This window comes from Oreochromis aureus, linkage group 8 (genome assembly GCF_013358895.1).
Source record: "Oreochromis aureus strain Israel breed Guangdong linkage group 8, ZZ_aureus, whole genome shotgun sequence".
NCBI lineage: Eukaryota > Metazoa > Chordata > Actinopteri > Cichliformes > Cichlidae > Oreochromis > Oreochromis aureus.
This window is the reverse complement of record NC_052949.1, coordinates 27,891,763-27,915,049: the sequence shown is the minus strand read 5'-3', so window position 1 is coordinate 27,915,049 and position 23,287 is coordinate 27,891,763. Positions and strand designations below refer to the sequence as shown.

The window sequence follows — 23,287 nt, the reverse complement described above, 5'->3', positions numbered from 1 at the left end:
AATAAAATCATCGTGTTGGTCTGCAGGGAATCCTTGTGGTAATGCTATTCCCAGACTTCACTGACCTCCCTTAGCTTGGAGACCCCGCCATACTACAAAGAGCAGATAAAAAAGGAGGAAACAAGACACAGGAATGGCACACAAAAGGAACGGAAGCCAAAAGGTTCTGGTTCCTGGTGTGATTGAAAGATCGAATAAAAATGTATTTGTTTGTTGCATGGGTTACTTTCCTGTCAACTACAGAAATGTATTTAATTTCCCTGTCCTCTTTTTCTTTCAGTTCATTGTTAAAATCTGATACTTTTAAACCTTTTCTCTAAGAAGTGCCTATTTGTGATATATTGTACATCTTTCAAATTACTTCTGTCCTTATACACATTGAGTATACAAATTATCTGCATGTCAGCTGATTCCATTTTAATTTACAAGAGATTTGTATTGATTTTCCCTTTTTAATCATCTGATATGCTAGCCATAAGGAAAGATTTAAGTGAATGATTGAGTATCGATACAAGGCAACTATACATTCTTGACAAAGGTGCTCAAAGGTTTCTATTTTATAGTAACTGTTTCAAGCACCTTCATGATGTTTAAACTAAAACTATCAGACTGATGATTTTCTTTCTATAATTCCCTACTTCTCTTTGTGTTCCAGGTTCAGCTGATCCACTACAATCATGAGCTGTACACAAATTATACAGAAGCTGCAAAAAGCCCCAATGGACTGGTCATAGTGTCTATATTCATGAAGGTAAACCTCATACATATGTTTAATCACTGCGCGAATACATATGTGTACTTGTATTCACTCACAGAAATGGAAGTTTATCTTGATACAGAACAACCTACAGTTACTATGACATTCTGAGTTATAGCAATAACATCCAGTAGAATGCAAATTGCTACATTCTGAGTTTTATACATTCATACTGAATCTGGGCATGAAAGCCATGTTAACTTTGACCTGGTTTAATCAGTATTACAAGCCAGTAACAATATACTTATTCAAGAATAACTTAACGCAGTTTTCCTACTTTGACAGAATGCCATAGCTTCTATGAGTGTTGAACTCCACTGTCATGAGTATACACTGCTCCCGGAAAATTCCAAAATCAAAAAAATTAAATACATTTTTTTCACCTCAAAGTTCTACACACAATACCATATAATTACGAAGTTAATAACATTTGTTTGAAATTGTTTCAAATGCCTAAAAAATAAAACATGTACGTAAGTTCTTGTGGGTGGCTATAAGTCAGGAGGCATAGCAGGTCATCTACTGATCGGAAGTTTGGTGATTCGATTTCTGTCTCCCCCAGTGTGCATGTCAAATATCCTTGGGCAAGATACTAACCCCAAGTTGCTCTCTGATGCATGCATCGGAGTATGAATGTGAATGTGTGTGAATGTTAGGTAGAAAGCGCTTACAAAGCATAGGAGAAGTGCTTGTGTGAATGGGTGAAGGTGGCATGTTGTATAAAGCTCATTGAGTGCTCCTGGTGAGCAGAAAAGTGCTATGTAAGAATCAGTCCATTTACCATTTATTAAAAACCTTAAAAACAATTACGCTCATATTTGAGCTTGGGTGCATTCTGTTTGATTGGAGCCCACCTGTGGTAAATTTCGTTGACTGGACATGATTTGGCAAGAACTGTCTATATAAGGTCCCACATTTGATAGTACATGTGAGAGAAACCATGCTATGCAGTCAATGGATTTTTTTGTAGACCTCTGAGATCGGATTGTAATAAAGCGCAGATCTGGAGAAGGTCCTTAAAAATGTCTGCAGCACTGAAGGTCACATTGAGCACAGTGGCCTCCATCACTGATAAATGGAAGAAGTTCAGAACCACTAGGAGTCTTCCTAAACTGGCCCCCCAGCCAATCTGAGCAATCAGGGTAGAAGGACCTTACTCCAGGCACCAGGCACCACTTATAACCTGGCCAATACCGTCCATATAGTGAAGCATGGTGGTGGTAGCATTCCCGCTTTACAGCAGCTGGAAGATTAGTCAGGGTCAACGGAAAAATGAATGTACCAATGCACCGGTTTATTTTTCAGCATTTTCGAATATTTTAAAAACATAACAATATAGAGCATATTCTGGCTAGTGCAGCGATTCAGGAACTTTTGCAGTAAGGCTTGCAGTCCTAAATTGCTAGTTAAGCAGGTGCACTGATTGGACAGGTAGACTAAGTGGGTGAAGTATAGAAGCATGTTTCCTAATATTTTCAATGTTTTTAAAAACAAAATATTTGATTCCAGTGGACACAACAATATGAAAACCAAATAAATGTATTGATCCTTTTCAGGAATTCCAAAATCCAGTCTGCAATGAGAAGGTTTATCTTTAAATTCTGTTGAACTAATTATTTTGGTATTCTTACCCTCAAAACTAATTTAGGAAAAGAGGTTTTCTAAAGCATCAGATCTAATTTTTTACCAAACATTAAGGTGTGATGACATGGCATTTTAAATAAATGTCAATAAAATGTATCAGTACACTGAAAAAGAAAGCTACGGAGTCCCTCTGAATACATGGTCCAAAAAATAAATAAATTGTGGCCACAAAATACTACTTCGTGGGCACAAAATGGGTATAACGTGCCCGCGAAATACTTATTTGTGCCCACGAAATACTATTTCGAGGGCACGAAACAGGTATAACGTGCACACGAAATGCTAATTTGTGGGCACGAAACACTTGAATTGATAAACTCTTTTGCAAGAATATCAGATTACTTAATTAACTGATCAAAATCTACAGTCCTTCCAATTAATTGCTCCTCCCATAATTCTTCTTCTACACCACTGCAATCGGGAAATATAAAATATTTAGGTGTTAATGTTTCTCCCAAGCTTGCAGATCTAACTAAATTAAACCATATCCCACTTTTAAAGAAAGTAGAAGGTGATCTGGCTAGATGGAAATGTTTACCCATATCACTCATGGGAAGGGTTGCCGCTATAAATGATGGTCTTACCAAAAGTGAATTATTTATTCTCAATGATCCCAACTAAACCGCCACAAGATTGGTTCAGATCTCTAGATTCATATATGTCCAAATTCCTTTGGAAAAATAAACCCCCACATATAAGCTTAAAAACACTACAAAAGACCAAGGATAAAGGAGGATTAGAACTACCTAACTTTCAGCACTACTTCTTAGCCAACAGGCTTCAATTTATCTCAGGATGGCTAAAACATACCCTCTTAGATGAACCTTGGCTAGATGTAGAACAAGCACTTTGCAATAATCTAGAGATTTCAGACCTACCATTTATCAGCTCAAACATCCAACGACATGAATGCTTCAAAAGCGTCAGCATCAGCTCTTCTCTGACAGCATGGTGGGAGTTTCTAAAATTGACGGACTCTTCATTAATCCCATGCAAACGTACATCTGGAACAACCCTGACATATTACAAAACAATAATATGATAAACTTTCCAGATTGGAGTGGTAAAGGAATCAAATATTTAGAACATATATTAAAAGGAACAGAATTTATTCCATTTGACAGACTAGTTACACAATATGGGATCAACAAGAAAAGATTTTTAGAATATCAACAAATTAAATCCATAGTAAAAAAGAAATTTAAACCGGGTCAAGTTGAACTACAAACACCACCAAGTGTGATACAATTTCTTACTCTTAAAACCCCAAAATTACTTTCCAAAATATACAGAATGCTTTCTAAAACAGATGAATCAATATCACTTCCTATTGCAAAATGGGAAGCGGATTTATCAGTTAACTTAGACCAAAACTTCTGGTCTCAGATTTGCTTAAAAACTTTTCATTTAATTAGAAATCCCAGTCTTCAATTAATTCAATACAAAATACTACATAGAGTGCACTATACAGGTCATCGGATGTTCAAGATGGGCTTTATGTCTACCAACAACTGCTCACACTGCCAAACCAATTCACCGGACAATTATATCCACGCTCTTTGGTTCTGTCCACCAGTTCAGAAGTTTTGGCGCGAGATATGTGAAAACTTATCAAAGTGTCTGAAATGTAACATTCCAACTTCCCCTTTAGTGTGTTTGTTGGGCAGCTTAGATAATGTCACTACAGAAAAGAATATAGCCCATACTGTTTTCACTGCCCTATGCATTGCCAAGAAAACAGTCCTCATGAACTGGAAAAATAAAAATAATCTTAATTCTAACCAATATAGAAATTATCCAATAGATTACATTAGTCTTGATACAGCCTCTGCCACCACATCACATCAATTGCTCTGGGCTCCTTTGATCAGCTCCATCACCTAGTGGGGGTGGGGGGTCATAGTTTGGTCCCACCGTCACTGTTATGATTGGTGTGGGGGTAGGGACAGGCTTGGGGCGTCGGGGGATTCCCCAGGAGCATCTTCCTTGGAGGGCTCAACCTGGGGTTGCGGACATGGCATATTAAGGGCTCTGTTGGCTCTTAGATGGCGGTTTCCTCGTGGCTGCGTGCAGCGGGGCTAGGGGAGGGTCTGTGCTGACGGACGTGGGTTACTGACCTGGTAGCCTGGCTGCCCCTGGGTGGGTCCGGGACGGGCGTGGGGTTCTGGGGGAGCTCCGTCTCTGGACTGGAGCCCTGGCTGGGCCTTGGGGCCTTGGGGCCTGGGTCCTGGTTGGTGTGTTGCCGGGGTTGTGGGCGGGTGGGTGTATGGGGGCCCAGCCCTGACGCAGGGTGCCGCCAGTGCATCGAGCCACCTGGGGGGCTCTTCAACTGGTGGCTGAGGCTGTTGCAGGCTGTTGAGAGGAGACCTCTTGCAGGGGGTCTCCTCTCTTCAGGAACTCACTCTGCAGCAGGGGGAGATATAGGAGAGGTGGAGGAAGATCTCAGCCTGGGCGTCTATTGTCTTGTGTAGTCTGGAAGATGTGTGGATGACGGGGTGGGTGCAGTTTTCTCTGTGGTGGGGTCGGGTGGGCTGTCCCGGGCTCTGTGGGGCCAGGCGGCGCTGCTGAACTGGGCCCCGGTCCGGATGGGCCTGGGGCCCCTTTCCCTGGCGGGTTGCAGAGTATGGGGTGCCTACTGGGGTCAGCGGGGAGCTGGCCCCAGGAGGGGTCACTGCCCTCCCTTCCTTCCCTCCCCATCTCCAGCTGCCTCCCTCTTCCCGCTCCACCACAATCACCCACACATGCAGGGCCTTGGGGTAAAGGTGTGTCACCAGGGTGCAGGGGTGGCATCCCCCCCTCTGTCCCCTTCTGGCTGCCTGTGCCTCAATTTTATCCCACAACTTAGACATTCATATTACTCACACTCTCATAACACACACATATCTTGGGGGTGGGCACGCTACACAGAATCCAAAAGACCATCAGGATGTACAACCTCACCCCTGGCGTCGTTGCCCACCTCTCAATTTTAAATGCATGTTAGACATTGAGGGCTATCAGGAGGGGCTATGCGCTTACCTGCTGCTCTCTGGCAGGTAGCTCCATGCCCTCCTGGGTTTTAAATGCACCTTAGAACACACATGCATCAACACTACATATGAGCGGGCGGAGGGAGGTTTGGAGTCTTCACACACCTCCATTCTCTGCGGCCTGTTGGAGCGGGGGGGCTGGGAGGAGGAGTTGGCCGTCCGATTGAGGTCTGGATTGTGGGGCCTCCCTGCTGCTGCCGAGTCGGGGCAGTCTGCTTCTCTCCACCCCAGGGAAAAGGGTAACGCTACCTGGGTCTGGGTGCAGTTTCCCCCTTCAGGGGCAAGGGTACCTAGACCTGGGGCTTAGATTATGCTTGGGGAGTGTGATTGTGTGTACAGTGTCTATTTATGTCTGTCTCCACGTTGGGTGAGTGTTGAGTAATTGCATATGAGAGCATGAGGGTGGGAATGGATGTTTCTATCTGTGTGTGCCTGTATGTCTGTGTCTATATGTCAGGTTGGGTATCAGACGCCACCTCTCTAGGGAGGCTCCCCACACCCTCTAGCAGATCGTTACATGAAGGAACCTTTTAAATACAAGCGCGCTCATGCTCACAGGTGTACACACGGGTGCTCACACACACAAACTACACCCTTTTTGGCTCCTACCTCAAAGCACACTGTGCGCTATCGATCTTACGTGCTGCACAATAATGTTTAATATTTAGTATTTACTGTTATATTCCCATAGATCATCTTGATGTTGTTTATTATGTTGCTCTTTTTTTTCCTTCTGCTTGTTTTCTCTTTTTTCTTTCTCAACAGGTGATCCAGGTGATTGATATATGTATTTTTTGTCTGCTTATTTTGTTGGTTTTTGTTTTTTGCCCTTTATCCCCATCCCTCTTCCCCGCTGTTTTTCTTTCCCTCTTTCTTTCTCCCTTTTCTTTTCCCCAGTCAAGTCTGTCCCGTATTTAGCAAGTGAAAGTAAAACAATAAAAGGTGAATCAAATAGACCATTACGGCAAGGCTGGGATGGTCCATTTGGTAAAGTAAATCCGTTGGGCATCTTTCTTCACCTTTAGACAATAATTCTGATGGCAAAAGAGCCAAACGGGACAGGCCAAAAAAAAAAAAAAAAAAAAAAGGTGTGATGACATGGCATTTTAAATAAATGTCAATAAAATGCATCAGTACACTGAAAAAGAAAGCTACGGAGCCCCTCTGATGACATGGTCCAAAAAATAAATAAATTGTGGCCACAAAATACTACTTCGTGGGCACGAAATGGGTATAACGTGTGCACGAAATGCTAATTTGTGGGCACGAAACACTTGACCGATAACCGTGATCCTTCCCAGGCCCTTGCAGTTGGTTGACAATAAAATCTATCTTGTTTTGACAATTAGCTGTACACCTACTGTGGATGTGTGTTCCATAATAGCATAAGTGCCGAAATGACTGCAAAGCTGCTGTAAGAAATGTCATCTTACTGCTTAGCTGTTTCTCCAAGCAAGCACTGATGAGGACACTTTAAAATGTTTCACAACTGTTTACCTACAGAAAACAGTGAGTTGCTTGTCAGTTGAAAATCAGTTCCACTTTCATCAGCACGCAAATTCAGCAGTGTAAGTGTGAGACTGGGCCACAAGATGAAACTCAATATCACATCATGAGTAAGAATATGTGGATGTATGTATGCAATAATCAAATAACAAAGGAAGCAAAATCATAGTAAAAATGTGTGGAAATGCTAACTAAAAACAAACAAACATTGGGGGTTTCAGTAGCCTCTCCTCATTTTCATATACTTCTTAAGCCAAGAGAAAATCACAAGGTTATGTCTTTGTTTTAAATAAGAGCTATACATGGAATCCGTTACCTAACCCAGTAGTAAAACTCACGGGAGTCAAAGAGGCCCAGCAGTGTTTCCACCTACCTACTGTGGATCCACAGAATTAACAACTTGGCTCAGAAACTGATGGTCTCCTTCTTCCACTCTTCTACTGAGTGTGCGTCGACCTAAAGCATGTCTGCATGGTTTGCCATCTGCTCCTCAGCAGAGTGAAGTGCACTCATAAGGGCCATTTCCACTGCCCAGAAAATTATCCATTACCCACTTGCCTCCCATGAAGACATTTACAACTCCTGTTACTGCAACAGAGATAGACTTCAGCTCAAGTTCTGCTGTCATTAGAGCACAGTCTTTGAGGCTTTTTTAATGGTTTCCTAAAAAGGTGATAGATTAAAAAGTACGCTCTCATTATACTTAGAAGTACTGTCCCGAATAGATTAAATTTCATTTAATCATACAAGAGAAGAGCTCTCAACTCATTATGTGATCATTTAACCTCACTCTTTTGACCCTCTTTTTTCCTTTTCTCTTTTTTCTAGATTGCTGAGACCTCGAACTCATTCCTGAATCGAATGCTGAACAGAGACACCATCACAAGAATAACATATAAAAGTAGGTGGTTGTGTGTAATAAGTTGTTAAAGCACCAATCATAAATTGGCCAAGCAGCATGCTCTGCATAGTGCTCCAGGTGGATCACAGTTCATGGGGTTTGCTTGGTTGGTTGCTTGACTTGTTGGATAGAACCTGTCCAGTGTCATCATCCTCAGCACAGGCTCCCCTCAGGACTGTGTTCTGAGCCCTCTACTTTTCACCCTGTTGATACGCAACTGCGTCCCCAGGGTTGCCACCCACTACATTGTAAAGTTTGTGGATGACACAGTACATGGTGGGCTGGTCAGAATTAACAACCTGGTTTCTGGGGTTGTACCTCACGGATGACCTCATGTGGTCTGTGAACACCACGTCACTGGGGGTGGGTGTGTTGTTGGGTGGCAGAGGTGGATCTTTTGGGTCCAGTAGGAGGAGCAGCAAAGTAGAATGGATTTTAACAGCTGTCAAAACTCTGTCAGATATGCTGTTTCGCATACACTGACTCACAGAAACACACATGCAGATGCTGTCACACACCACCCACTCATGCTCATGAGTCCTTAGGCATATCCCTCTCACAGCCAATAATGCTACCAGCCCAACGTTTTTCTGTTTTTCTTCCCAAAAGCACAGATTTACACTCAAGTATATATGAAGATACATACACATTAAAAAAAAACACACAATCAAATATCAGTGTAGGTGGAGTAGCCTAAAGTATTTTTTATTTTTTCACAGCTCTTATTCCTTTGATGGATCAGTTAGTATTTAGTAGTGATGCAGCTGATTCAGCATTAAAGCTGCAGCAGCCTACCACTGTGACCTTACCACAATCAGTAGCCCATTTGTCACGAGAGGACTAGTAGACAGCAAGTTATAGCGAATGGAGGGGGAGAAAGAGAGGAAGGGAGAGTTGTAGTCTGTCCAATTACCATCCTGACAGTGGAGACAGTTTGAATAAAAGAGGTTTTGTGTTGCCACACCAACAAGCTGTCATTCACAGAACAGCAAATGAAAGAAGTGAGAAAAATTTCTTATGAAAGAGTTGTAATGATGACCAGACTCCGTATGATAAGTGACTCAAATTACAGCTTATTTGTTACACCAGTGTATTTCACTGTTTACCACTCAATTGGAGTACACAGATTTATGCCATCCACTGTATTTGTTCTACAATTGCAGTTGAGTTAGAGTACCCTACTAATTTTCTGTATGAGTGAAAATATCAGCTCAGCAATTTATGTTAAATACTGAATTTTATAACCAGTTTCATTAAAATCATACACTGACTCATTTTTAGAGCCATGGCCAAAACAAAACAACCTGCAAGCTTTAATAAAAACTGAATCAAATGCAGATATGTCATAAACCTACATAATGACCAACATGTGGCTAATCCTCTAGTTGCAAAAAGACTTCAAGCTATATAGAAGAATATGGGAAACTAGCACTCAACAGAAACTTTAGTTTGAATCACTAATGTTAGGTCATACTGAGTACAATATTTTGTGAATTATAGTCCCTGTTAGAGTACGGCAATGCTCACTGACTAATGACTTGTCAATCACAAGTCATTTGCCAACTTGGAGGACTGGATTTGGATTCCAAACATCAAGATTAAAAATGCTGAGCTCAAGGATTTCATTAAGCATTAACCAATTAGTGACGTCCATCTTTTATATACAGTCACATTTACGTTGTATGGTACTCTAACATTTGTGCTGTAGTAATTAATTAGTCTCAACAAAGATATACACCAGAGAGTTGTGCATGTCTCTTAAAAATGGAGTACTACTTCTCCTTGGTCAGGGTGGTTGAATTTGGTGCCAGTGTCCAACTCCCAGATGCGAATATTTTCTGAATATCCAAAAACATTTGGACAATGATACATCTTTCACATATCTTTTCCTTATAATACTACCATTTATTTAAAATCAAACAAAAAACATGTGACTGAAAACTTTCAGCATTGATTTCAGAATTACAGCCATTTTTTGGACATAGTTCTCAACTTTTAGAGACTCAAAAATAATTGGACAAACTAGCATGCTCTAAATAAAAGGATTGCTTTACTGCTTGGAAGAAAATCCTTTGCAGTCAGTGTGTCTTGGGTTTAGAACCTGTGAGCATGAATTTATTGCAGCCACCTTAAGTCGCTGCTTGTTTGTGGGCCATTATTTTTTGTCTCCAGTAACTGAAACAGGTAGTGTAACTCTCTCCTTACCTCTAAGTCTGTGAAACAAATCACAGTATATGATAATCTTTTAGTAATTTGTTTACAAATCCATTGATTTTTACATGTGAAATACAATTTTTGTACAACTACATTTCCAGTGTCTTCCGATGAAACATTAAAGGTCTCATTTTGTTTCGGTTTTCTGGCTTTTTACCCTGCAGATGATGCATATCTACTGAACGGCCTGAACATAGAGGAGATTTATCCAGAAACAAGTAGTTTTATCACATATGATGGATCAATGACCATCCCTCCATGTTTTGAGACCGCCACGTGGATCTTGATGAATAAGCCAGTGTATCTCACACGGATGCAGGTGAGCCTCACCCACCAGCACAGACCTGAAACAAAGCTCCCAGAATACACTGGGGATTACTTGTCTCAGGTCAGGATTCTCTCTCAAAAAATTGCTCAGTGAAATATGTCTACTCACATTGAGGCTTTTCCTCCAAAATCTCTCCTCCTGTGTGTAATCTTCTACTCAGTCCTTGCTGGAAATTAATGCAGTGAATAAAAAAGCCTGGGTCACATTTCCATGATACTTTAGCCAATTTTGCTTCTCTTCCCTCCCCCTCTTTCTCACTCTCTCTCTCTCTGTCTTGATGTTAGATGCACTCCTTGCGGCTGCTGAGCCAGAACCAGCCCTCTCAGATCTTTCTAAGTATGAGTGACAACGTTCGTCCTGTGCAGCCACTAAACAACCGCTGCATCCGCACCAATATTAACTTCAGCATGCAGGGCAAGGACTGCCCAAACAACAGGGCTCAGAAGCTCCAGTACCGAGGTAAAAACTACTCCTGTAAATAGCTGATATTTAAACAATATTTAATTACAGATATTATGCTATCTGTCCTTTCATAAGATCACACAATCTGGTTATAACAATTATTTTTGTGCACACAACAGAGCAATTATAGAATAATTAATCTATAAAATAGGCAAGTGGGATGCAATGCATGACCAGTCAACTGATTTAAGATTTTAGATATATTATAAAAAAAGATGAGGGCCAAATGCTCAATTTATGCCTTTAGTTATTGTCAGTGGGTGATATCACAGCTATGTTAATCTTTTAGATACACTTTATGATCATAATCTGTTTTGTAAATTTGAATTATGTAGTCATATTTTTGTAAAAAACAAAACAAAAAAAGAAACAAGTCTTAACCAGAGCTCTACCAAATGCTTTGCACCCCCCCCCAAAAAAATACAAATAAAGGCAGCATGCCTTTATTTTTCTTAGTGGTCATACTAGACTGCTCCTTTACTGAATGTGCTACACTAGGCAACCATTAACAAAAATTGCTAGGCTGCCATTTTTAGAAGCTGAAGGCTCTTGTACAGAAACATAGCAGGAAAGCTTCAAGAAATGTACATTATATGGACAAAAGTACTGAGTCTTTTACACATTACACCTATAGAAGCTGCTTGGCCATGTACACCTGTACCGTAAAGCTCCTGTTGCACAGTTTTTGTGTTATTATTAATGTCAGATGAGATAAGTTAGCAGTTACCAAGTCAAAACAGCATTGGCAAATCTACACAGTCTAATAGTGCTCACTTGGTAACTTAACAATATGTGATCTGGCAAATGTGTTTTAGTTGCTATGTTTCCTAAATGTGTCTTCTTTGCTCTTTAATCTGATTTGAAAAAGTGTGCGGCATATTATGTCACCGAATAAATATTATTAAATCAGCAAAGCTTTGTTCTCATACAGAAATTGCTCTTTTGAAACCTCTGATGATAAATATTAAGTGTGATGAAAAAGTTTAAAACTGAAATCATTTTGGCTGACTCTTCATGATCTTCTTGCTGCAGGAGTTCATATATTCCCCTTCATCTTTTGTCTCAGCAGTGATCGTTCCACTGAATGGTCTTTTCTCAGATGTGAAACAACCATGCATGATTTCATGTCAAAGATTTTTTATTAAAAAAACAACAACAAGCAAACCAAAAACATAGTTTTGTTGTACATGAACAATAAAAATAAAGGGCTATTCTATTCTATTCTACAGGGTGGGCCATTTATATGGATACACCGTAATAAAATGGGAATGGTTGGTGATATTAAAGTCCTGTTTGTGGCAAATTAGTATATGTGAGGGAGCAAACTCCTCAAGATGGGTGGTGACCATGGTGGCCATTTAGAAGTCGGCCATCTTGGATACAACTTTTGTTTTTTCAATAGGAAGAGGGCCATGTGACACATCAAACTTATTGGTAATGTCACAAGAAAAACAATGATGTGCTTAGTTTCAACATAACTTTATTCTTTCATGAGTTATTTACAAGTTTCTGACCACTTATAAAATGTGTTCAATGTGCTGCCCATTGTGTTGGATTGTCAATGCAACCCTCTTCTCCCACTCTTCACACACTGATAGCAACACAGCAGGAGAAATGCCAGCACAGGCATCCAGTATCCGTAGTTTCAGGTGCTGCACATCTCGTATCTTCACACCATAGACAACTGCCTTCAGATGACCCCAAAGATAAAAGTCTAAGGGGGTCAGATCGGGAGACCTTGGGGGCCATTCAACTGGCCCACGACGACCGATCCACTTTCCAGGAAACTGTTCATCTAGGAATCCTCGGACCTGGCACCCATAATGTGGTGGTGCACCATCTTGCTGGAAAAACTCAGGGAACATGCCAGCTTCAGTGCATAAAGAGGGAAACACATCGTCATGTAGCAATTTCAAATATCCAGTGGCCTTGAGGTTTCCATTGATGAAGAATGGACCCACTATCATTGTACCCCATATACCACACCAAACCATCACTTTTGTTGTTCCAACAGTCTTGGAGTCCAATGTGGGTTAGTGTCAGACCAATAGTGGTGGTTTTGTTTGTTAACTTCACCATTCACATAAAAGTTTGCCTCATCACTGAACAAAATCTTCTGCGTGAACTGAGGGTCCTGTTCCAATTTTTGTTTTGCCCATTCTGCAAATTCTGTGCGCCGATCTGGGTCATCCTCATTGAGATGCTGCAGTAGCTGAAGTTTGTAAGGGTGCCATTTGTAAGTAGCTAATATCCGCCGAAGGGATGTTCGACTAATGCCACTCTCCAGTGACATACGGCGAGTGCTACGCTGTGGGCTCTTGCTGAATGAAGCTAGGACAGCCACTGATGTTTCTTCATTAGTGACAGTTTTCTTGCGTCCACATTTTGGCAAATCCAACACTGAACCAGTTTCACGAAACTTAGCAAGCAGTTTGCTGACTGTAGCATGGGAGATGGGTGGCCTCGTAGGGTGTCTTGCATTGAAATCTGCTGCAATGACCCAGTTACTGCGTTCACCAGATATCAACACAATTTCAATCCGCTCCTCACGGGTTAACCTCTTCGACATGTCAATGACTGTGAACAAAGAGAAACGTGTAAATAACTCATGAAAGAATAAAGTTACGTTGAAACCAAGCACACCATTGTTTTTCTTGTGACATTACCAATAAGTTTGATGTGTCACATGGCCCTCTTCCTATTGAAAAAACAAAAGTTGTATCCAAGATGGCCGACTTCTAAATGGCCACAATGGTCACCACCCATCTTGAGGAGTTTTCCCCCTCACATATACTAATGTGCCACAAACAGGACTTTAATATCACCAACCATTCCCATTTTATTACGGTGTATCCATATAAATGGCCCACCCTGTAGTCCTGTATTGAATTATTACCAGCCTGGAACTAGGTCCAGATTACAGCAATTATCTTAGTGAATAAACCACTCACTTTGATAAAACGATCCCCACAAATAAGAAATGAGATCATCTTCTTCTTTCAGCTGATTGCACTGGTTGTCACAGTGGACTCACAACATGAGCATTCTCTTCTGTCACACTGACCCTCCTTCACTACGTCTATGAATCTTATCTGTCGTCATTCTCTTTTCCTCCTGCGTGCCAGCAGCATATTAAACATCTTTTGCCCAGTACATCCACAATCCATCCACTGCAGATAACTATCTCAGCCTTTCCTCTCTAACTTTGTCTCCAAAACGCTGAACCTGAGTTGCCCCTCCGACATTTCTGTTTCTAATCTGTCCTTTTCGGTCACTCACAATGAAAATCTTAAATCTACCACTTCCAGCTCTGCTTCCTGCCTTTTTGTTACTGCCACAGTTGCCAAACTATACATGATAGCAGGTCTCAGTACCAGCTTGTAAAGCTTCATTATCATTGTTGTTGCTATCTTTCTGTCACAAATCACCCATGACACTCATCTCCACCCACCCACTCTCTTTTTCACCTATCTTGTGTATTGTCTTTTGCTTTGTATAACTGACCTCCTTGCACTTTTGCAACTGTCTCCCTCTCATTTATACACACGTATTCTGTCTTGCTTCTCCAGGCTTTAATTCTTCTTCTCTCCAGGCTCTCTCCCACCTGCTGCCTACTCTCACTACAGATCACAATGTTTTCTGCAAACATTATAGTCCATGGAGACTCCTGCTTGCCTGCTTCACCTCATCTGTCAATCTGTCCATCACCACTGCAAATAGGAAGGGCTCAGAGCTGATCTCTCATGTAATCCCACCCCACCTTGAATCCATATGTCACTCCTACCCCACACTTCACTGCTTTCTCACTGTCCTCATAGATGTCCTGCACCACCCTCATGTACTTTTACGCTTTCTATCAACTTGTTCTGACTTTGTCTGTAGTTTCCCACTAACACTCACAAAGCAAAAATTGCATCTGTAATGCTCTTTCTCAGCATGAAGCCATGCTACTGCTCACTAATTGTCACTTCTCTCTTTAACATTCAACAACTCTTTCCCATATCTCTATAGTATGGCTCATCATCTTTATCCTCCTGTAGTTATTACAGATCTCCATGTAACCTCTCTTCTTGAAAATCAGTATCAGTAGACTTTGTCTCCACTCCTCAGGTCAGAGGAATGGGTTAGATGACATCTCCTTACCACCTGGTAAGGTGGTCTTTTCACTTGTTCATACATTTCCAGTTGTATTCTTAAGCACTCTAACCTGCTGCACATCCTTTTCAGCTCAATCTCTCTGTCTTACTAATCAAAACAAGGCATTTTCTCCTAACTAGTGTCCAGCTTCTAGACATCTCCATATGAGACTTTTTCTTTGCCAGCCACCTGGCCATACACCAGACAAAAAATCTTGGCATTTCACTTCATCTGTACTTTCCCAGCAGTCTGGTAACTCTTCCCCACTACCCACAGGCTGTCTCGACTCCTCCCTGAATTCTCTGCAAAATTCTTCCTTTTTCAACTTTCAACATTTCAACTTGCTACATTCCCCCCGTCAACACCATGCAGTCTTCTATCCCTTTCAGACTGAACCTTCTGCATAGGATATACCTGATCTGTGTGCACCTTCCTCTGTTGTTATATGTCACCTTATGGTCCTCCCTCTTCTTGAACTTTGTGTTCACCACAGGTCTTTTCATAATTGTCATCATCTCTGTTCCTATCACTTATGTATCCATAAGTGGATGCTGAATTCTGGTTTACCATAGGTCTCGGGAGCATAGGGAGGGTTTGTTTACTGTATCTAGTCTCTCATTGGTCGTCTGTTCTGCTATTTGACATTCCCCTGCCTTCCTCTTAAAAGATGAAATTATTATTCTAGGGAGCAGTTGTAGGGAGAGATTTCAGAAATTCACCCACCTTAGAGTCTCCTGAGCATCAAACAAAAGCACTCTCTGCACACCTTGAGGGAGGCAATTGCGAAAACACAAACGTAGACCTGCTTCTTTTAATTGTTCTGAGAATTGAGGACCTTCAGGATGAAGTAGGGTGGGGATGTCTCATTAAAAGGCGAAATATATCTGCTTTCTTACAGAAACATGACCCCGTATTCTTGTCACATAATGTCAAACACTGTCTTTCTGTTAAATGGTGCCAACATGCACACAAGGTGTCCTTTCCTGTCAGTAGTGCATTGCACTACTTCTTAGAGATTCTCTTTTAAGGAGCGAAAGCTTTACGGAGGTTTGAAGGATGCTGGTGGAGTCTGGAGTTCATGAATCTGTGGTTTGTGTCCAGGTTTGGATTTGAGTTTTGTGATGATTTACAATGTTTACACTTTCTTACTTTTGCTTTCAGTTACTTACATTAATAATAATAAGTTCAAGTACAAAAACAACTTGTGTATGTTTAGATGACAGGTATCGAACTCCAGGCCTTGAGGGCCGGTGTCCTGCAGGTTTTAGATGTGTCCTTGATCCAACACAGCTGATTTGAATGGCTAAATTACCTCCTCAACCTGTCTTGAAGTTCTCCAGAGGCCTGGAGAACTAATCATTTAATTCAGGTGTGTTGACCCAGGGTAAGATCTAAAACCTGCTGGATACTGGCACTCAAGGCCTGGAGTTCGACACCCCTGGTTTAGACACTGAAAACCAATTTGTTAGGTTTAGGTACTGATAACTACTTTGTCACTCTTAGATACTAAATCTGTTTGAGCTGCTCAGGTTAGGTTTAAGAAAATAATTAGGTTTTGGTTTCAAATACACCTTCTTGCAACCTTAAAACTTGCTTATCTGATGTGTTTAAATGTGACACCATGTGGTCCTTCAAAAAATCGATAAAACTTTCCATAAACATAAACAGATAAACATAAATTATCTATCAAGATGCATTAATACAAAGATTGATCACATTTGACAGCAATCCATTAATTGAGCTAAACGGATCAAAGCTGATCATGATAACAGACTGTAGCAAATTCCTCCTTTTAATAAAGTTATTTATTCCTTTTGGAGTGCTGTCACTTGAATCATAATAGATCTTTTTTACTCACTTAGCCCAACCACCCTCTGCCAACTGCCACACACCTGTGCACCTGGCATTCCCTTAAGGGCATTTTAAACTGTAACCTTTGGCTAAATATAAAATATGGTGCAGGGTGGATAATGTCAGAGAACAGCTGAACCGTAGAGAGCACTGCACAAATATATATATACAAATATATATATATATACGTGTATATATATATATATAATATACACATATATATAAAAAAAAAAACACCCAGCACGCCCCTGCGGGCGGTTTATCCTTCAAGCTCGGGTCCTCTACCAGAGGCCTGGGAGCTTGAGGGTCCTGCGCAGTATCTTAGCTGTTCCCAGGACTGCGCTCTTCTGGACAGAGATCTCCGATGTTGTTCCGGGATCTGCTGGAGCCACTCGCCTAGCTTGGGAGTCACCGCACCTAGTGCTCCGATTACCACGGGACCACCGTCACCTTCACCCTCCACATCCTCTCGAGCTCTTCTCTGAGCCCTTGGTATTTCTCCAGCTTCTCGTGTTCCTTCTTCCTGATATTGCTGTCATTCGGAACCGCCACATCGATCACTACAGCCGTCTTCTTCTGTTTGTCTACCACCACTATGTCCGGTTGGTTAGCCACCACCATTTTGTCCGTCTGCATCTGGAAGTCCCACAGGATCTTAGCTCGGTCATTCTCCACCACCCTTGGGGGCATCTCCCATTTTGACCTCGGGACTTCCAGGTTATACTCGGCACAGATGTTCCTGTACACTATGCCGGCCACTTGGTTATGGCGCTCCATGTATGCCTTGCCTGCTAGCATCTTGCACCCTGCTGTTATGTGCTGGATTGTCTCTGGGGCATCTTTACACAGCCTGCACCTGGGGTCTTGCCTGGTGTGATAGACCCCAGCCTCTATGGATCTTGTACTCAGAGCTTGTTCTTGTGCTGCCATGATTAGTGCCTCTGTGCTGTCTTTCAGTCCAGCTTTGTCCAGCCACTGGTAGGATTTCTGGATATCAGCCACCTCCTCTATCTGCCGGTGGTACATACCGTGCAGGGGCCTGTCCTTCCATGATGGTTCCTCGCCTTCCTCCTCTTTCTTGGGTTTCTGCTGCCTGAGGTATTCACTGAGCACGCTGTCAGTTGGGGCCATCTTCGTGATGTATTCGTGGATGTTTCTTGTCTCATCCTGGACTGTGGTGCTGACACTCACCAGTCCCCGGCCCCTTCCTTCCGCTTAGCATACAGCCTCAGGGTGCTGGACTTGGGGTGAAACCCTCCATGCATGGTAAGGAGCTTTCTTGTCTTTATGTCAGTGGCTTCTATCTCCTCCTTTGGCCAGCCTATTACCCCAGCAGGGTACCTGATCACGGGCAGGGCGAGGTGTTGATGGCCCGGATCTTGTTCTTACCGTTCAGCTGACTCCTCAGGACTTGCCTGACCCTCTGCAGGTACTTGGTGGTTGCAGCTTTCCTAGCGCCCTCTTCATGGTTCCCATTCGCTTGCGGGATCCCCAGGTACTTGTAACTGTCCTCTATGTCTGCAATGTTGCCTTCTGGTAGTTCAATGCCCTCAGTTCTGACTACCTTCCCTCTTTTTGTTACCATCCGACTACACTTCTCCAGTCCGAACGACATTCCAATGTCATTGCTGTATAGCCTGGTAGTGTGTATCAGTGAATCGATGTCTCGTTCACTCTTGGCATACAGCTTGATGTCATCCATGTACAGGAGGTGGCTGACAACCGCTCCGTTTCAGTAGTCGGTATCCGTAGCCAGTCTTGTTAATGATCTCACTGAGGGGTTCAGGCCTATGCAGAACAGCAGTGGGGACAGAGCATCTCCTTGGTAGATCCCGCACTTGATGGTGACTTGTGCTATGGGCTTGGAGTTGGCCTCTAGTGTTGTACGCCACATCCCCATTGAGTTCCTGATGAAGGCTTTTAGGGTCCTGTTGATCTTGTACAATTCTAGGCATTCCAGTATCCAGCTGTGGGGCATTGAGTCATAGGCCTTCTTGTAATCAATCCAGGCAGTGCACAGGTTGGTCAGTCTGGTCTTGCAGTCTCGGCTGACCGTTCTGTCTACCAGTAGCTGGTGTTTTGCGCCTCTGGTATTCTTGCCAATCCCTTTCTGTGCCCCGCTCATGTATTGACCCATGTGCCTGTTCATCTTAGCCGATATGATGCCTGACAGGAGCTTCCATGTAGTACTATATGTATATATATCTATATATCTATATATATATATATATATATATATATATATATATATATATATATATAATGTATATGTATGTATATGTATATGTATATATATATATATATATATATGCCTAGAATTGTACAAGATCAACAGGACCCTAAGAGCCTTCATCAGGAACTCAATGGGGATGTGGCGTACAACACTAGAGGCCAACCCAAGCCCATAGCACAAGTCACTATCAAGTGCGGGATCTACCAAGGAGATGCTCTGTCCCCACTGCTGTTCTGCATAGGCCTGAACCCCCTCAGTGAGATCATTAACAAGACTGGCTACGGATACCGACTACGAAACGGAGCGGTTGTCAGCCACCTCCTGTACATGGATGACATCAAGCTGTATGCCAAGAGTGAACGAGACATCGATTCACTGATACACACTACCAGGCTATACAGCAATGACATTGGAATGTCGTTCGGACTGGAGAAGTGTAGTCGGATGGTAACAAAAAGAGGGAAGGTAGTCAGAACTGAGGGCATTGAACTACCAGAAGGCAACATTGCAGACATAGAGGACAGTTACAAGTACCTGGGGATCCCGCAAGCGAATGGGAACCATGAAGAGGGCGCTAGGAAAGCTGCAACCACCAAGTACCTGCAGAGGGTCAGGCAAGTCCTGAGGAGTCAGCTGAACGGTAAGAACAAGATCCGGGCCATCAACACCCACGCCCTGCCCGTGATCAGGTACCCTGCTGGGGTAATAGGCTGGCCAAAGGAGGAGATAGAAGCCACTGACATAAAGACAAGAAAGCTCCTTACCATGCATGGAGGGTTTCACCCCAAGTCCAGCACCCTGAGGCTGTATGCTAAGCGGAAGGAAGGGGGCCGGGGACTGGTGAGTGTCAGCACCACAGTCCAGGATGAGACAAGAAACATCCACGAATACATCACGAAGATGGCCCCAACTGACAGCGTGCTCAGTGAATACCTCAGGCAGCAGAAACCCAAGAAAGAGGAGGAAGGCGAGGAACCATCATGGAAGGACAGGCCCCTGCACGGTATGTACCACCGGCAGATAGAGGAGGTGGCTGATATCCAGAAATCCTACCAGTGGCTGGACAAAGCTGGACTGAAAGACAGCACAGAGGCACTAATCATGGCAGCACAAGAACAAGCTCTGAGTACAAGATCCATAGAGGCTGGGGTCTATCACACCAGGCAAGACCCCAGGTGCAGGCTGTGTAAAGATGCCCCAGAGACAATCCAGCACATAACAGCAGGGTGCAAGATGCTAGCAGGCAAGGCATACATGGGCGCCATAACCAAGTGGCCGGCATAGTGTACAGGAACATCTGTGCCGAGTATAACCTGGAAGTCCCGAGGTCAAATGGGAGATGCCCCCAAGGGTGGTGGAGAATGACCGAGCTAAGATCCTGTGGGACTTCCAGATGCAGACGGACAAAATGGTGGTGGCTAACCAACCGGACGTAGTGGTGGTAGACAAACAGAAGAAGACGGCTGTAGTGATTGATGTAGCGGTTCGAATGACAGCAATATCAGGAAGAAGGAACACGAGAAGCTGGAGAAATACCAAGGGCTCAGAGAAGAGCTCGAGAGGATGTGGAGGGTGAAGGTGACGGTGGTCCCCGTGGTAATCGGAGCACTAGGTGCGGTGACTCCCAAGCTAGGCGAGTGGCTCCAGCAGATCCCGTAACAACATCGGAGATCTCTGTCCAGAAGAGCGCAGTCCTGGGAACAGCTAAGATATGCAAGCAGGGACCCTCAAGCTCCCAGGCCTCTGGTAGAGGACCCGAGCTTGAAGGATAAACCCCACTTGCAGGGCGCGCTGTTTTTTTCATACATATATATATATATATACATATATATATATATATATATATATATATATATATATATATATATATATATATATATATATATATATATTGGCATTGTATAAAGACATATATATCTATCTATATATATATAGATATATATATACATAACTGTGTTCATATATAATTATATATAATTGTATGCCCACTCCTGTCCCACTTCTCTCTTCCAGTGAACGAGTGGTTGCTGAAGTAGCCTTCTCGGCTCGGCTGAACGTGGAGACAGAGATGGAGTTCAGGATGAGGGGAGAGAAATAGAAAAAGAAGTGAGGCAGGGGAGAATGAAGAAGAAATCTGGTCTCGAGGCTGTATCTCATCTAAGACTTTTTCATGGCATTGTATAAAGACAAATAACACCAGACATTATTTGAATGAAGGAACTTTGCATTGCAAGGAAGGAGACTCTTCATACAGTGAGAACCGTTTGAACCTTTGCTCAAACACATGCTAACAGGTCCTTTCCCCCACTGAACAATTATATCTATATGAACATTTTGATATCGATAACTTTTTGGGAGAAAACAAAAAATAGACAACCTAAAAAAAACACAAAGCATTTATTTGGTAGCCCGTCAAACACTATGACAACCTTAGGGACTTTAAACCCTTTGTAGATAAAAGATTGCTATCAGTAAGAAAATCCAAGAACTAAGTCATTGCCCTTCCCCTGCTCAACAATATGGAGCCATCAGGAAGACTCACGTGGACGTTTCATTTCAGTCAACAACAGGGCATGCAATCAGCAAAACCAACAGAGATGGAACACAGCCTTACCTTGTCATTTTCCAAAACTAGAATAATGCCATGGGACAACTTCCAAAGCTTTCATATGGTCTCAAAGCAACCGGTGTCTTGGCCTCATATGTACATATTATAATTATCAATACAAAAGAAAAATGAATATGTAAAGAAAAAAATAATGAAATAACGTTCAAAAAATATATTAAGAAGATATTAAAAAGACAAAAAGTTAAGAATTTTAAAAAGCTTGGCGCACTTTGAATTCTGCAGCAGTTCTCAGTCTGAGCTGATGCCTTTTATTTCTGTTTTATTTGTTTACAATGGTCATACACTGTGTTTGATGTTATCAGCCCAATAAATGTGTCTGGAAAGTTAACTTTGGAACACGTTTCACTATCTGAGGATTTTACTTGTTATATCTCCACCTGTTTGTACTGTTTCACATTAAATATGTTCATGTTACAATATTCCCCTTTAGAGACTTGCTCAATAACTCTGGCCACACCGAAACGGATTCACCGAAATGCTAGCAGGTAGGCTTCAGAATCTCGGAACGGGCAGCTTGGAATTGCTGGTTAGGATACAGATCCAACTCAGGTAGCACTGTTAGGGTTACTGTGATCTGTAGTACTCTTTTAGATCACATCAGTTGACATCAGAGGACATGAAAAGAGGAACCTCACATGTTTGGAAATACAGATCCAGCAGATTGATGCCTGCTTTACAATAATGGTGTCTCTATGGGTCGCCGAAGAAAAATTTTGTGAAGAACTCAATGCTGGAAAACATCTGGCTCCGGGAGAAACAGACTATCAGCATGGTTGTGACAAGTATATAAAAGCCCAAAAGCAGGAAATGTATTTTAGAATTTATGGAAAGAAGAATTTTGCAATAATAAAGAGAAACAACAAAAAGAAAGAAACCAAATTTCCTTAAGCAAAAAGTAATACTGCTGACCAAAGGAGTGTTTATCAATATCAAAGTCAGCAACTGATTTAAAAACAGTGGGAAACTTGTTGTGAGCTGCTTCAAGCTGTGGTCATATTCTGTTCGATGTAGAAATCCAACTGAAAGGTGCATGCTTAGTTGGTGTATTGAAATGCAGTGTAACAAAAAACTGCAGGTACATCGCAGGGATCCATTCAAACCCAAGTGAACTTGGGGGTTTAGAAAGCATCTTAGAACTACTGGATATTATTATGTCCAGTAGCTCAGTTAAGGTATTTTGGAGTTTGAATCTGAAACACATATAAATATGTGCTGTCATCTTCTTATCTCTGGTGGCTACACTGCAAATCTCAGTCACTATGCTGGGAATGCAAGCAATCTCTAACAGTGGCACTTTAGTCACAAGGTTAGGGATTCTATTGACTATTAATATTAATATTTGTTTATTAATTACTGTACTCCCGTTCTCCAATTTACTCCAAGCTAATGACAGCTTGTGTCACTAGCTACACAATCTGCAGGGTTAAAGATAGACATAGAGTCTTCGTAAAAAGAACCTCTATCAGTTCTAAGGTTTTATGTATTGGGAAATAAAAACACAAGAATTTAGCAGCTCACGGGTTTCTTTCCCTTGTTTAGTTCAACTGTCTTTGATCTAAAGATAAGTTAGATGAAGATTTGAAGATGAAGTGCATT

General features: G+C 42.1%; 1 protein-coding gene across 1 annotated transcript in view; it reads left to right on the top strand.

The window, feature by feature from the left end:
- Positions 1 to 22,073, top strand: part of ca10a (carbonic anhydrase Xa) — a 305,283-nt gene extending 283,210 nt beyond the window's left edge. The window contains exons 5-9 of the mRNA XM_039616256.1: positions 656 to 751; positions 7,765 to 7,837; positions 10,216 to 10,370; positions 10,664 to 10,838; positions 21,076 to 22,073. Coding sequence (XP_039472190.1) covers positions 656 to 751; positions 7,765 to 7,837; positions 10,216 to 10,370; positions 10,664 to 10,838; positions 21,076 to 21,098 — 522 coding nt within the window. The 3' untranslated portion in view covers positions 21,099 to 22,073. The remainder of the gene's footprint in view (positions 1 to 655; positions 752 to 7,764; positions 7,838 to 10,215; positions 10,371 to 10,663; positions 10,839 to 21,075) is intronic.
- The last annotated feature ends 1,214 nt before the right edge of the window (positions 22,074 to 23,287 follow it).